Below are 15,969 nucleotides of genomic sequence, written 5' to 3'. Positions count from 1 at the left end.
TGCGCAGTCAGAAATTGAATAATCAGTGTAGGCTCTTCCAATCACCAAGAAACTTTTACATTTTCTTTATCGTTGAGTGTCAACATTTTATTTTCTTATTTTTCAGGAGAACAGTCTCAACAGTGAAGTTGTAGAGCAAACATACAGGAGGAATCCCATCCTGAGATATACCCAGCATCCTCTGCACTCCCCTCTGCTTCCACTGCCCTATGGAGACGTCAGCCTCAGTTGTATGTATCCTCGTCTGCAACATTCATTCACAGATTTAGCTAGGTTGTTGTTTTGTTTTTTTCTGCCCAGTTTATAGAGTCAGCCCATGGCATTAAATATGTCTTGGATATTCCAACAATGATATCTCTCTGAAGTTCCTGACCATTGGGGATTTTTGAGTGTTCTGACGACCTTTGTGTTTTCCAGTTCCTCCTCTATAAAGATATTGTTTGGGCATGGGGAAAAAAAAAGTGCCCCATCTAATTGTTGGGCAATTTTTGAGACCCATGCTCCTTTCACCTGCGATTTCCTGTACTGTACCTGCAACAAAATCAAGTTGGGCTTTGCCCTGCTTAGCCATTCACAGGAAGCTTTGTATTTTATGAATGAATACAAGGTATCCTCTGGCTGAGACAAAAACAGAATTCCCAGCTCAATTTACCAACCAGTTTGCTGACCATCCGAATTAACCTGTCTAACAGTATGCGTTAAAACAAAGTATCCTCTGCTCAGCCATTCACAGGTAGCTTTGTTTTTTCTTAATGAATACACGGTATCCACTACTCAGCCATTCACATGATGCTTTGTATTTTATGAATGAATACAAGGTATCCTCTGCCCAGCTCTTCACAGGAATCTTTTTATTTTTTGAATGATGACAAGGTATCCTCTGCTCACCCATTCACAACAAGCTTTGTATTTCATGAATGAATACAAGGTATCCCCTGCTCAGCCATTCACAGAAAGTTTTGTATTTTATGAATGAATGCAAGTTATCCTCTGGTTGATACAAAAACGGTAAGAATTCCCAGCTCAATTCACCAACCAGTTCGCTGACCAACCGAATTAACCTGTCTAACAGTATGCGTTAAAAACAAGGTATCCTCTGCTCAGCCATTCACAGGAGGCTTTGTTTTTTTTTAATGAATACACGGTATCCTCTGCTCAGCCATTCACATGAAGCTTTGTATTTTATGAATGAATACAAGGTATCCTCTGGCGGAGACAAAAACAGAAAGAATTCCCAGCTCAAATCACCAACCCGTTTGCTGACCAACCGAATTAACTTAGTAGATACATATTCGCCAGCACACCATGGATTTTGCAAAAGTAGTCCAAAAGCTTCATCACATGCCTGACGAAGGGGTCCTGCGTGGCTCCGAAACGTTGCACTGTTTTTTTTTTTATGTGATCCTTTTTGCAATCAAGCTTTTGGACTGCTTTTGCAAGATCTATGGTGTGCTGGCGAATATGAATCTACTTGTAACTGATCCAGTGTCCAGCTGGTGATCGCTTCAGCACCCAATATATATGTGCCTATATCCAGGAGGGTGTGCGATGGGAATATGAACTTTACTCAACCGAATTAACCTGTCTAACAGTATGTGTTAAAAACAGGGGTTTAGTTAGCACACATTTGCAAACTCATGTGTATGCTGTAGAGCCACTTCACGGCACCCTGTATTACCTGCAGTCCTAACTTTTGTAAATCTATGAGAGTCTCCACCGTGGAAGCACATGCATTCTAATGGATAGATAGGGGGCAGGTGAGCCTGGAGGTAGCCCAACCCTCCTAAAGACACTTGGGGGCACAGTGGACACCCAGCTCATAGCACAAAGGCATCCAATGTGTCCCCTCACCAGTATACATCAACAACAAATAAAATGGCCCCTGCCCCCACCTTTAACTGGCCTTCATAGCAAAGAGCACATGGAAGGGCAATGCATGTGAGACAAAAACAGAAAGAATTCCCAGTTCAATTCATCAACCAGTTTGCTGACCAAACAAATTAACCTGTCTAACAGTATGCATTAAAAACAGGGGGTTGGTTGGCACACATTTGCAAACGCATCTTTGTATTTTATGAATGGATAAAAGGTATCCTCTTCTCAGCCATTCACAGGAAGCTTTGTTTTTTCTGAATGAATACAAGGTATCCTCTGCTCAGCCATTCACATTAAACTTTGTATTTTATGAATAAATACAAGGTATTCTCTGCTCAGCTTTTCACATGAAACTTTGTATTTTATGAATGAATGCAAGGTATCCTCTGCCCAGCTATTCACAGGAATCTTTGTAATTTATGAATGATAACATGGTATCCGCTGCTTACCCATTCACAGGAAGCTTTGTATTTTGTGAATGAATACAAGGTATCCTCTGCTCAGCCATTCACAGAAAGCTTTGTATTTTATGAATGAATACAAGGTATCCTCTGGCTGAGGTGGAGATTGTGACATCATCCCGTGCATCTTTACCTCAGCTAAACAGAGGTGGCCTTGTATTCATTCATAAAACATAAAGGCTTCTTGTGAATGGCTGAGCAGCACTCAGTCTGTCTCAATTTAGTTCCTCCTCAATGCAACTCTGCAGGGTGCACCTACAGCAGTGTTTCTCAACCTTTTTCCTGTCAAGGCACCCTTTAAAATTATTGACAGTTTCCAGGCACCCCATTCTAAAATGTAACAAACTATTCTAATAGCTTTACATTATGCAGCAACATCCACAAACTTAGGACACCCAGTGTTAGAGGTGATTTATTCTACCAAAGCAAATACAATTTTGAACACTGGTACTGCCAATGGTCCAATGTTTCTCTTCTCCCTCACTTTCTCCATCACTCAGCTAATGTGACCCCAGTGCTGAGGGAGAGGGGGGGGGGGGGGGGTCAAACAAGAATGCTATGCAGGCAAACGCCATTCTCCTTATTAACTGATGACATCAGTGGTTTTTAGGACGCTGCAAGCTAAAATATTGTCATGGTGCACAATTAACATCTGTGGCTTTGTGTAACTAAAAGGCAGACTTGTTCCACTCAATGGCTTGTATACAGTTTTGGGGCAATTTTTAGGCATTTTGCCAAGGCACACATGAAGATGCCTCAAGGTGCCCCAGAGTGCCTGGGCACCTTAGTTGAAAAAGGCTGACCTACAGTATGCCATGGGTTATCCTGCAGACTCCTCTTCCCTGCGCTGCAAGAGTCCACAGATAAGGACACACTGGGTAATGACATCACCCCTATTTTCACAGAACAGAGCAAAAGGAAAAAGGATTTAATAGAGAGGTGAGTGGGGGGGGGGGGGGAGATTTACACAACATTGTATTATCCTTGTCTGGAGATGGAATAAAATATAATTTAACAGAAGCTTAAAAAATAACTGCACTTTCAAACAAAGAGCGCCTATCCTCCTTCTTCAGATGCATATTTACCTTCCTGCAGCTGACTCCCCAAAGTTTGCATCAATAAGGAGGTATTAAACCCCAAACCAAAAATATGATATATTGCAACTTCCCAATCATTAGCCAAACACCAGCTAACTCTTTATAAGCAGATATGTCAAACAGTTGTGTATCCTTTAGGGATAAAGATTTTACATAAAAGCTCCTGTCATTGGTAAATGGTTTGTCTCAACCCACTAACTGCTACATCTGCAGGACAGCTTGTTCTGTTGGAAAAGAACCGACTTAAGGCCCGTACACACGTGCAGATTGTCGGCCGTAAAGATTTGGCCGACGACCGATCGGCCAATTTTTGGCTTGTTAGTATGATGCTTCCGACAGCCGACAGCGCACTTTCGGCCGAACAGAATCTGTCGTGCAAGCATTAAAATTTTTGTATGCCGACACCAGAACAGCCGATTGTTCGCCAGTCACTACAGAATTCGGCCGACAGACAGCAGATTTGCAAGACTGGGCATGCTCAGAAAAGAAAAAACACAGGGAAAGTTAACCATCACATGACATCACTTCTGCAGTCGGCGGACAAAATTCGTGTGCAGTCTTTTGCACTTTTCAGCGGACACGACAGCCGGGGGACAAAAGACGGCCGATCGTTCGGGGCTTTACTAACTAGATCACCAAGTCAAAACAAAAGAATAAAAAGCCTAAAAAAGAAAATGAATAGTCATCACCTATAAGAATTTGTAAGCTGCAATATGAGATTTGCTTTTGGGTTTAATACCACTTTAAAATGTATGCAATCTCTAACAATACATTTCTCCTTTTGCCCCATTTTGGTCTGTTAAAAAAAATAATTGAATGGGGATTTTACATCTGTTTGACAAGTGCAAAAAAATAAATTGGTGCTCATCCAGCCTGAAATCTGATAACTTCCTGTACTGTCTGCCTCTGGACTGTTATCAGTTAGAACTGTCCCCTGCTATCTCTGTGGACTATGGAGAAGAGAGAGGCGTTATGTAGTCCTAACATGGTTCTTTTCTTGGGCTGATGATGCTGCTCAGTAGGGTTGTCATCCTAGGACAGGAAGTGAGTTAATGGCAGAATTACCATGTTAAATTAAAGCGGAGTTCCGGGCACAGATGTGATTTTTCAATAAGCATACCCCCGGGACAGTCAGGGCTAGTACATTCCACAATGGCTAGCCTCTGATCTGTCCCGGTTCGCACTTACCTTTTAGAAGAAATACTTATAAAATTTCTTCCACAGCGTTTGTGGGCAGCTGAAGCCGGCGCGGTCCTCTTCTGCGTCTTCTTTCGCGTCTTCTTCTCCCAGAATGCGCCGCACCGGCCCCTCTCGTCACTTCCGGTGCGGCGCCGCATTCCTAAACAGCTTCTGGGCATGCCCAGAAGCTGTTTAGCAGGGGAATGCGGCGTCGCCCGGAAATGACGTGCGGGGCCGGTGCCGTCGCATTGATTCCTGGGAGCTATGACGTTCAGCTCCCAGGAATCATCGCGAGGCAGGAAGTGACGGGTGAGCCGCGGCTCCGAGGGAGGAAGTACCCTGAGGTGAGTATTTACGATCTACAATTACAAGGTGAGTTTTAAAAAAAAAAAACCTAACTATCCAATTCCTTTTCAGGTTATCCAGAACTAGCGGACGGGCACAAAAAAAAAACATTGATTTTGTGCCCGGAACTCCGCTTTAAAGGGAAAATAGCAGGAAAAAAAGAAAACTAATGCAGCTACCACATCTAAGGCGCTGTCGTTTTTAATGCTATCAATTTTTCTTTGTGGGTTTAAATTAGGGATCGACCGATTAACAGCAAAGCCGATATATCGGGGGCCGATATGCGCTTTCCCTGATATATCGGAATTGGCCCAGGAGGTTGCCGATATTGCCTTCCGCGGCTCACCCGGGTCTCCCGTCCCAACGGGAGACCTGGGCAACCAGCCTGCACGGCCGCCGAAAGACCCGATCACAGCTGCATTTGGCTCTGATCGGATCTCTATGTAAAAACCCGGAAGTGATGTCATGACATCACTTCCGGGTACTCGGCGCCAGATTAAAAAAAATAACAACATTCAAAACATCCAAACTTGGTGTTTTGAATGCTTTTAAGTGCAGAGGAGGGGTTTGGGGTTTTGGACCCCCTAGATCCCTCCACAACAGTACCTGTCAAAAAAAAAAACATTTTTTTTTTAAATGTACAAAAAGATCGGCCGATGCCGATATGCGATGACCAAAATATCGGTATTGGCAAAAAAAAAACTAGATCGGTCGATCACTAGTTTAAATACACTTAAAATTTTCTTTGCACCGGCCGTACCTGTGCATTACATCCCTATATACCTCAATAGACCAGTCTGTTGAGGGTGAAGATACTTGTCAGATTGCCCCATAGAAGTCTAAATGAAAGATGCAGGGCTGGGACAAAGGGTGGGCAGGAGGTACGGCTGTCCTGGGCGCAATGGTTTATTGCAGAGATGGGGGCGCCCAGATCCTAACCCTAAGGGAAGGGTGCAGTTTGGCATCTTTGCCCTGGGCACTAGAAGACCTTGTCCCAGCACTGGATAGATGGGTTTCTTTTATGACAGGTACACTTGAAAAGTTGTGTAGAAAAGAAATCAGGTGCGCTAAAATTCACTGGTGTCACAAATCAGGAAAAGGTGTGACACTATAATGAGTGTCCCCCATATACCTGTGATGTGTTTCCAAAATTGATGTGCACTTGAACGGGTGTACAGTAAATACTATGCACCCTGGTGCATATACTTGGGTGTGTTATGGTGAATAGGTGATGATAAATGGATAATGTGATACCAACATAAACCAACAAAGTGCACAAGTAATTCAAAGAAAAAGTGTCCAATATTTCAATGGTTGCCACCTCAGTGTATAGTCCATATACATATAAAAGTGCATAAAGTCCCAATCGTCCCCTCACAGGCTAAAGTAAAATCCACTCTGTGGGTTCCTCTAGATCCGTGGGGTGCAGATGGGTTCCACCACCTTTGTGGGGATTAGCCCCTTACCATAGAGAGAAGAGGTTAAGGACGGATAATCAGCCCAGTAGTGTCTTGGGAATTCAGGGAGGTCACCGTGAAATAATCAGATAGTAAGTGTGGCCTCTTACCGGATCGCTCAAACCAAAAGGCGACTGTCTCACTGATCTTTCGGTGTCTCAACCCAATCCTGGTCCACTCTTGTTCTGGGTGTTACTCTCCGCACAGGTGAGGGCTTCCACGTGTATCTCACAGAAACAGAATCAGACCATAGCGCAGTACCTTTGACAATTTATTAAAACAAAAGTATCCAGTGCACTTACAGTTAGATGTTAACTAATGGACACAGGAAACCAATACCGATATTGGAGAGGCCGTGGCCGCCTGCAGTGCGGTCCTCGGCAACTTGCAATGACAATGCGGCGCTCCTCTGTGACGCGTTTCCACTAAACAGTCGTCTACGGAAATAGGAGTCAAAGAGGAGTTGAAAAGTTGGCTCCTCTGTGCACAGTGAGATCCAGGTTTATGTTCACTTCCCCAAGTTGAAAAGGCAGAGCGGCGGGTTTTGGGTTTTGTCCATGACCAGATTGGCTGTCAATAATAAAAGCCACAGATAGAGAAATCTATCAGTATGTATCCTGTGCTAATCTATCAGTATATATTCTGTGATAATAAATCTATCAGTATATATCCTGTGATAATAAATCTATCAGTATATATCCTGTGCTAATAAATATATCCGTATATATCCCGTGATAATAAATCTATCAGTATATATCCTGTGATAATAAATCTATCAGTATATATCCTGTGATAATAGATATATCAGTATATATCCTGTGCTAATAAATATATCAATATATATCCTCTGATAATAAATATATCAGTATATATCCTCTGATAATAAATATAGTGTCAGAGCTAATAATTTCCTTTTTAACAATTAAACGCTTGTTTAGGAATAAATGTCCTGTATGATTACATGTCCTTTAGGTTACAATACATTTCCATACTTCCCAGGACTGCAGTGAATAAAATGACCCCGAGAACCCAAAGTAACCTCTGAGCATTGACTTCCAGCTCCCATTGTAATAGTGAATGAGGGAACTCTAAATGCCCTTTAAAGAAATTCACTTCCTCCTCTCCAAACAATAAACAATATGAATTGGGCTTTCGTGAAAATAAACCTTGAACAATGAAGTGATATAAATTATACCCAGATCTCCGTTCCAGCGAGCGGTAAACTTTTTTGTAGACAAGTCATACCAATACAGTGAATAGTCTGCCGAAGTGGGTTAAAGGGTAAGAACAATGTAATTTAATTGTATTCCAGGTCAAAACATAAAAACGTATCCAGTACAACTCAGCAACACATGCATATCTCCCCATGTTTTATCAAATGGTGTCAGCCCTGCCTAGTTTTTTTTTTGGCCAAACTACTCACTGATAAAGGACCACATAGATGAGTTCTTGCTGGAAAAAAATATTTTAAGCAACAGACAGCATGAATTCATAAAAGACAGAAGTTGTCAAACAAACCTGATTTCTTTTTATGAGGAGGTAAGTAAAACCTTGGACAGAGGGGTGGCTGTGGACGTAGTATACTTGGATTTTGCAAAAGCGTTTGGCACAGTCCCCCACACACGGCTAATGTGTAAGGTAAAGTCTACAGGCTTGGAAAGATCAGTTTGTAAATGGATAGAAAATTGTCTAAAAGATAGAATTCAGAGAGTAGTGGTTAATGATTCTTACTCTGAATGGTCTAAGGTTATCAGTGGTGTACCCAGGGCATTTTTTCAGGGGGAACGTGGGGGAACGCAGTTCCGGCACCACCAACACTGAATGCATTTAAGTGCAAGGGATGCTGGGGTGTGCTGGACGGTCTATTGATGATGGCCGCCTGGGGATCTAATGTCGCTAGTGGGGATCTATTTTTGCATGAGGGTCTATTGTTGCTGGATGAGGATCTATTGTTTCTGGGAGGGATCTTACATTTCTGGGGAGTCCGTTGTTGCTAGGAGGAATCTACTGTTGAGGGAGAGGTCTATTGTTGCTGGCTGCTGGAGAATCGAATGTTGCTGCTGGAAGTCTATTGTCGCTGGGGTGAATCTATTGTTGCCGGGGTGGTATTTTGATGTGGGGGGTGGGGGGGACATTGCTGTGTGGGTGATCTCTTGTTTCTGGGGGTCCATTGTTGCTGGCTGCAAGGTAGAGCTGCACGATTCTGGCCAAAATGAGAATCACGATTTTTTTGCTTGGAATAAAGATCACGATTCTCTCACGATTCTCTGTGTAACCTCTTTTACATTATAAAAAAAATTGGGATAACTTTACGGTTTTGTTTTATTTTTTTATTCATTAAAGTGTATTAATTGCGTTTGAAAGACTGCTGCGCAAATAGCGTGACATAAAAATTTACAACAATCACCATTTTATTCTGCAGGGTCTCTGCTAAAAAAAAAATATATATATAAATGTTTGGGGGTTCTAACTACTTTTCTAGGAAAAATAAACTGATTTATCTTTCAAGCAACAAGTGTAGGAAAAAGGTTTAGGGTCCTTTCACACGGCCGCTCCGTGTGTCCGCAAATCATCCTATTTTTTTGCGGACATAATGTAAGTGAATGGCACTGCGGATGTCAGCGGAATACCATCCGCTGACATCCGATTTTCCTCCTTTCAGTTCTGTTCCATTTTTTCGAATGGAACAGAACCCTATTTTTTCATCCGTGTAAAAAACGTAAAGGAAGGAAAATCGGATGTCAGCGGTATCATCCGCTGACATCCGCAGTGCCATATACTTACATTATGTCCGCATATCATCCGCAAACGGATGGGATGATATGCGGGCACACGGAGCGGCCGTCTGAAAGGACCCTTAGTCTTTAAGAGGTTAAACTACCTTCCTCCGGCAGAGGGAAAGAAAAGATACAATGTAATCATTTGTGTTTACAGTTCAGTGGGAGACTGATGCTGATAGGCTTTTGCGGGAGGCTTTTTTTTTTTGACAGCTGCTCCCTCACAGCTATGTAAAGAATCGAGCAAGTGTCATGTTAAGATCGTGAGGGGGAGTGAATCGCGATCTCGATACTGTTACAATTAATCGTGCAGCTCTACTGCAAGGCATCTATTTTGCTGCTTTTCTTGTTATAATTAAAAAGTTAAATACAAATTACTTAGCACCACAGAATGATACTTGGTTCTGTGTTCTCTAAAAGGGGCAGTACTAGGAGGTGGGTAGGGGGTGGGACCAAGGGATGTGCTTGGGGGTGGGTATGGGGCAGAGACAAGGGGCGACTCAGAAGAGGGAGTTCCTGCACCTATTCTCTGAGAAAAAAAGCCCTGGGTGTACCCCAAAGTTCAGTGTTGGGGCCCTTACTTTTTTTTACAAAATTTTATTTATTTATCATTTTTCCATTATACATTTACATACATTCAAAAAAAAAAAAAAAGTAAGGGAATAACATGGGGGGGGGGGGGGGGGGTTGGCTGGTTTAGGGTATTCTGGAGTCAAAATTTCCTCTACCTCCTAGTCCTTCATACAGGATTCTGCCTTCTCGAGATCACATATTCATTCCATCTGTTCCATATTAATTTAGATTTGCCTATTTTATGATTGGCATTTAATACCAGGTTTTCTAATTTATTAACCTCTTCCACCTTATTGTATTTTTGTATTGATGGATGTTGAATGGGCCATTTGGTATATCTGCCTTCTCTCTGCCTCCGAAAAAGTCTTATTTAATTCTTTCTCCCATTCGTTCATATATGTTAATTAGTTATTGTCCCCACTGTCACTCAACAATCAATACAGTTTAGATATGGGGTGTAATAACGTCCCTTTTTGTACACAAATCTCTTCAAATTTTGTATATTGTAGGTCCTCCTTTTTAAATTTTGGTAGAGTCCCCAGGAAATGTCCAAGCTGGGTCGCTCTCCAGCGGTCCAGCTGGAAATCTCCAAGGGGGTCCATCATCTCCTTCTCTGTTATCCATCCCTCCGGTTTCATATAATGATCCACCTGGTATAATCCTTTTTCCATCAGATCCCTAAATTTTTTATCCTGAAAACCTGGAGTAAATCTAGGGTTGCCCAAAACCGGAAATATGGCAGAGTATTTTCTTGTCAGTTTATATTGTTGAAAATTTTTTGCACAAGCCTTAATTGTAAGGCCTATAAGCGGGTGCATTCTCATGGAGGCTGGCAAGGAATGGCTACAAAACGGAGCTCTTTCCAGTGGGATTTCAAATTGTGCCTGTTCCATATTTGGCCATAATTTTATATTTCTATGGCGGCACAAATCTACTCAGGTGTATAGTCTGATAATACCTCTTCATGTCTGGTACTGACAATCCTCCTTCCTCTTTTCGTAGTGACATCACTCTCTTACTCAATCTGGGATGTTTAGCTGCCCATATAAATTCCTTCAGTATGCTGTCTATTTGTTTAAAGTATTTCTGTGGTATAGCTATTGGTAATGTTTGAAAAAAATACAAAAATTTTGGTAGGATAGACATTTTTACAATATTAAGAAGATGGAGGTGACCAGCGCTATGGAGTTTGTAAGAAAGAAATCCTAAACAATTGAGAAGGTGTAAGCTGCCAACAACCGAACCCACAGAGGGTTAGAGAGTGAAATAAATGCAAGGAGGTTGTAACGGCGCTACCTTTAAAGTGAATAAGTGCTATATAAGTGCCAACTTAAATAAAGTGCCAGTATATTAAAAAACATAAAAGCTGGGTCCAAAGTAAAGTGCACTAGTGACTTGTGATGTGACAAGGATAACCAATTATTTATCCTGGACCCAAGAAAGTGCAAACATATAAAGTGCTAATGATGTGCTGTATATATACTGGAAAAATGGAGAAACAGTGGATTCCAAAAAGTGCAATTTATTAGTGATAAATGATAATTAACTTCAATAAATTATAAATGAATAAATAAATAAGCAAGTGGTTATAAATAATATCAGTGCTGTGTGTGGTGTTTTAAAGATACCACTTAGTGAAAAGTGAGCATAGGAAAAATATTCCTAAAGAAAGAATGGGGTTACAATCTCACATACGTCCACTAGATGTCACCCCTGACATACGACCTGTATTGCTGTAGGCGGTAGGTTATTCCAGGGGTTCTCCGGCGGAATTTACGTGGCTTCAAATCCCTCAAATAGAGAAAGAGGGCCCCATGATGCCGTATACAATCTGCAGTTAGGACAAAGAAAGCAAAAGACTCACGCTTTAGGCTGTCCGAGATCAGCGATAGCGGCCGGGAAGCTTCCGCGTTCCACGGCCCAGGCTCCGAAACCGGAAGTGACGTGAAGACGTTATGACTCCGCCCTGCGCGTTTCGTCAGAGGACTTCTGCTGGAACTGCCATTTTTACAATATTACATCTAGCCCACCATGAGAGCAATCCCTTACCCCATTTTTGCAGGAGGATTCGTATAGATTTTAGCAGTGCAGGATAATTTTCATCATATAACTGGAAAAAATTTCGGTGTTATTTGTATGCCCAAATATTTCAGTGCTCTGCTTGTCCATTTTAGTCTGAAATTCGAGCTTCGCTGTTGCTGCAATTCTTGTCCTACGCCCACCCCCATAGCCTCTGATTTCTCTAAGTTTATGTAAGATTGGACAATTCTCCATATACTGCAAATTCCCTTAAGAGATTCCGGAGTGAGATAATCGGGTTGGTGAGAGTGAACAGCATGCCACCCGCGAAGGCTGATATCTTATGTTGTGTTTGGCCAATTTTGATACCTGTAATATCTGGATTTAATCTTATCTTACATAGGAAAGGTTCCAACGTCAGGATAAACAGCAGGGGTGAGAGGGGGCATCCCTGCCTAGTCCTATTCTGAATCAAAAAGTCTTCTGACAACACGCTGTTCACTCTCACCTTTGCCGATGGAACTGAGTAAATCTGCATTATCCAGTTTAGTACAGTCTCATCCATGCCCACGAATTTCAATACCGCCATCATAAACCTCCAACTTACTCTATCAAAAGCTTTTTCAGCATCTGTACTTATAAATATACTTTTTATCTGTTTTAGCTGGGCTACATATAACAAGTTTAATACTTTTAGGCCCCGTTCACATCGGGGAGACGCTACTTCGCACCGCGACCTCGGAGCGGCCGCCACGGACTTCATAACATTGAAGTCTATGGCGGTCGCCTCCTGGTCGCCCCAAAGAAGCTCCGGACCCTTTTTCTAAGTCGGAGCGACTTGTGTCGCTCCTATTAGAACGGGTCTGCAGCTTCCCTATGGGAGGCGACCTACGGCGACCTGTGAGGCGACCAGGTCGCCTCACAGGTCGCCCCAGTGTGAACCGGGGCTTATTGTGTTATCGCGAGCTTCTCTTGTCGGAGTGAATCCTACTTGGTCTAGGTTCACCAGTTTTGTTATATGATTTTGAATTCTGGTAGCTATAATTTTTGTAAATATTTTCAGGTCTGTGTTTAATAATGAAATTGGTCTGTAGCTAGAATAGGACGCTGGATCTTTATCTTCCTTAAGTAATACTGTTATATGTGCTTGTAGAGTTTCCCTTAATATTTTCTTACCTTTGCCCCATGCATTAAACATGTCTACCATGAATTTCTTTAACGGAGGAGTGTATGTTTTATAGTATTGAATAGTATATCCATCCGGGCCTGGTGCCTTCCCATTTTTAGAGTTAGAAATTGCTGTAAACAATTCATCTTCTGTAATCTCAGAACTCAATTCCTCTCTCTCATTCTCTGATGAGCGTGGCATCTGTGATGTTTCTAGATAATCCTCTATTTGAGAAGGCTTCAGGCTCTGAGGCTGCAAATTGTATAGTGACAGGTAGTATGTTCTGAATTCCTGGGCAATCTGCCTTGGAGGCACTGCTTTTTGACCTTTCTTATTTATTATTTGTGGGGCATAGGTGTTTAACGTCTGCTCCTGGAGCGCTCTTGCTAGAGATTTCCCACATTTATCTCCCATTTCATATGCTTTTTTACGGCTAATCTGTAATGCTGCTTTTGCTTTGTAAAAAAGTATATCGTTAATTTCCTTCCTTACCTCCATCAGATTATTTTTTGTCGTTAAAGAATTATTATGTTTGTGTGATGCTTCTAGTTTTTGCAGTTTAGCTAAGAGGCTCTCTAATTGTGCTGTTCGTTTTTTTTTTTTTTAATTCTAGAGCCATGTTTGATCAGAGTGCCCCTTATTACAGCTTTGTGTGCTTCCCAGATGATATTCGGGTCTGTATCTGTTGTTTTGTTGAATAGGAAGAATTCTTCTAGTTCCCTCTTAATGTCCGTTCTAACTATTTCGTCATTAAGCCTCCACGTTCGGTGTCCCCCTCCTTGTACATTACCCAGTTCATATTCCAGTATAATTGGGGCATGGTCTGACCAGGTAATCGCTCCTATCTGTATATTCTTAATAGCGTGTAGTTGGTTGTGCGGGGTGAAAAAGTAATCTATCCTCGAGTATTGCTGATATACCGGGGAAAAAAATGTGTAGTCGCGTTCCCCTGGATGCATTAATCTCCACACGTCTATCAACTGGGCGCTGTACAAACTATTTGATATATGTTTCCTAGTCCTTGCTGGTATTGAAGAGTTTCCTACTGAAGTATCCTCTGAGGGAATTAAAGGGATGTTAAAGTCACCCCCCACTATTAGATGGCCTTCTTTGTAGTCTGATAATTCCCTGACCTTATTCCCTATAAATACATTTTGTTGACTGTTGGGTGCATATAATGTGGCCAGGGTGACCTTAACATTACCTATGGTTCCCTTTAAAAAAAAGTGATCTCCTATTAGGGTCTTTGGACATCTGTTCATATTTCCATGGCACGTTGCGAGATATAATAATCGATACTCCCCTGGATTTGGTCTCTATATTTGTTGCGTGGTATGATATTGGGTAAGATCTATTTTTTAAAATTGGGATTTTGTCATCTCGAAAATGTGTCTCCTGTATGAAGGCTATATCTACCTTAGATCTTTTTACGTCATTTAATAGAACTCTTCTTTTTTCAGGAATATTAAGACCTTTTGCGTTTATTGTTAATATGTGTAGTACTTCCATTTTTCTCCCCTAAACCAGCCAAAAAAAAATAAAAAATTCAAACAAATACCTACTCTAGGGGTTCTAGTCCCTCCTATCAAGAGGTGTAATTCCTCTATATTTAACTATCGTTATGAAGCTCTCTTCCTCTGCTATCACCTTTTACCTAGAGCTTATTTCCTACTTAGGGTTTAGGGCCATGTATGCGCAGGGCATCTCGCCCCCCTCCCACTCCCACCCCTCCCACCCAGACACATCCCCAAAAATGCATATATAACGCTCACATTGCTTTATTTATTTCTTCATCTTTATCATCAATAGGAAAGTAACCAGTCCCAATAGATAACAAACAAGGAAGAAAAAATAAATACATTTTGTTGGTGAAGTTATGTATATGTGTGAATTGTTAGTGAGATGAAGACTTTAATATTCAAACAACTAAAGCATAGAAAATAAGTGAGGGGAATCCCACCCAGTCTCCTGGGTGGTGTTTTAAATCCGTCTGACCCCAATATGGGGATTCTTAATCAAAAAATAAATCTGTGAGATGTGAAAAGTGTAATATCAAAAAAAAAAAAAAAGGGAATAAAAATCATAACTTTGTGTTTATACACTAAATTATTAATATGAGTGCACCCAAAAAAATCAAGTATCCTAGAACAAGAAAAAAAAAAAAAAAAAAAGGAAAACCCACCAGGTGACAAAAAATATCGCATCACTACAAAAAAAAAACAAAAAACCATATCAATGAGCCCCTTTCAGGGTCTCGGGTGCAATTTCAGTGTGCTCTCTCCACTCTATGTGAATCGAAAAAAAAAAAAAAAAAAGCCCCAATTATCAAATAACATATGTATCTATATAGACATAAAATATTTCTCTTCCTATTACTACGGGAAAAAAAAAAAAAACAGGCGGGCTGGGCGGATCGTAGATAGGAGAGCACCAAGTTTAAGTCATATAGATGGGTAAGTGTATTTTCCCACTCCCTTCTCTCCCCTCTCGGATCCGCCTCTAGTCTCTTATAAAGCTTGTATTAGTTTTGTATAGCATCTATATAACCTATAGTTTCCCTTTCCCCCATTTGGGGGTGGGAGACTTCAAAAACATCCGAAGGGGAAGAAAAAGAAAAAAAAAAAATCCAAAAAAGCAACTTCCTCGTGGGCAGTAAGAAGAGTGGTGGAACACCTTCAGTCCTTAGTCAATCAACTAACTTTCCACTCCTAGTCCGCTTCACCCCTTTTATCGTCTTCTCTAAACTCCTCTTGTCGGGTGTTGAGATTTAATACAATGGGGCTGGTTTTCTTAGGATTTCTCTATCCCTCTTCAGTCTCACTAAGTTGACTTTTCTCCCCTTCTATGGCTAACAGAATTGGAAGAGGAAACTCCCTGAGGGAGATCCATAAGCCAGTTAGGTACTTGTACTGGGCTCATCTCCAAAAATTTGAAAAGTCCATCAAGATCTTTTGGGGTCTTCAATATGAAGGATCTAGGCCCCTTCAGTATTGTTACTGAAAAGGGGTATCCCCATCT

General features: G+C 41.4%; 1 protein-coding gene across 1 annotated transcript in view; it reads left to right on the top strand.

The window, feature by feature from the left end:
- LOC309558028 (unconventional myosin-X-like) overlaps positions 1-15,969 on the top strand; it is a 299,530-nt gene that overhangs the window by 264,362 nt on the left and 19,199 nt on the right. Inside the window, exon 34 of the mRNA XM_082260951.1 lies at positions 107-230. Coding sequence (XP_082117077.1) covers positions 107-230 — 124 coding nt within the window. The remainder of the gene's footprint in view (positions 1-106; positions 231-15,969) is intronic.

The sequence above is a fragment of the Pelophylax lessonae genome (genome assembly GCF_965119305.1).
Source record: "Pelophylax lessonae genome assembly, chromosome: 6".
Taxonomy (NCBI): domain Eukaryota; kingdom Metazoa; phylum Chordata; class Amphibia; order Anura; family Ranidae; genus Pelophylax; species Pelophylax lessonae.
This window is presented reverse-complemented; position numbering and strand designations above follow the sequence as displayed.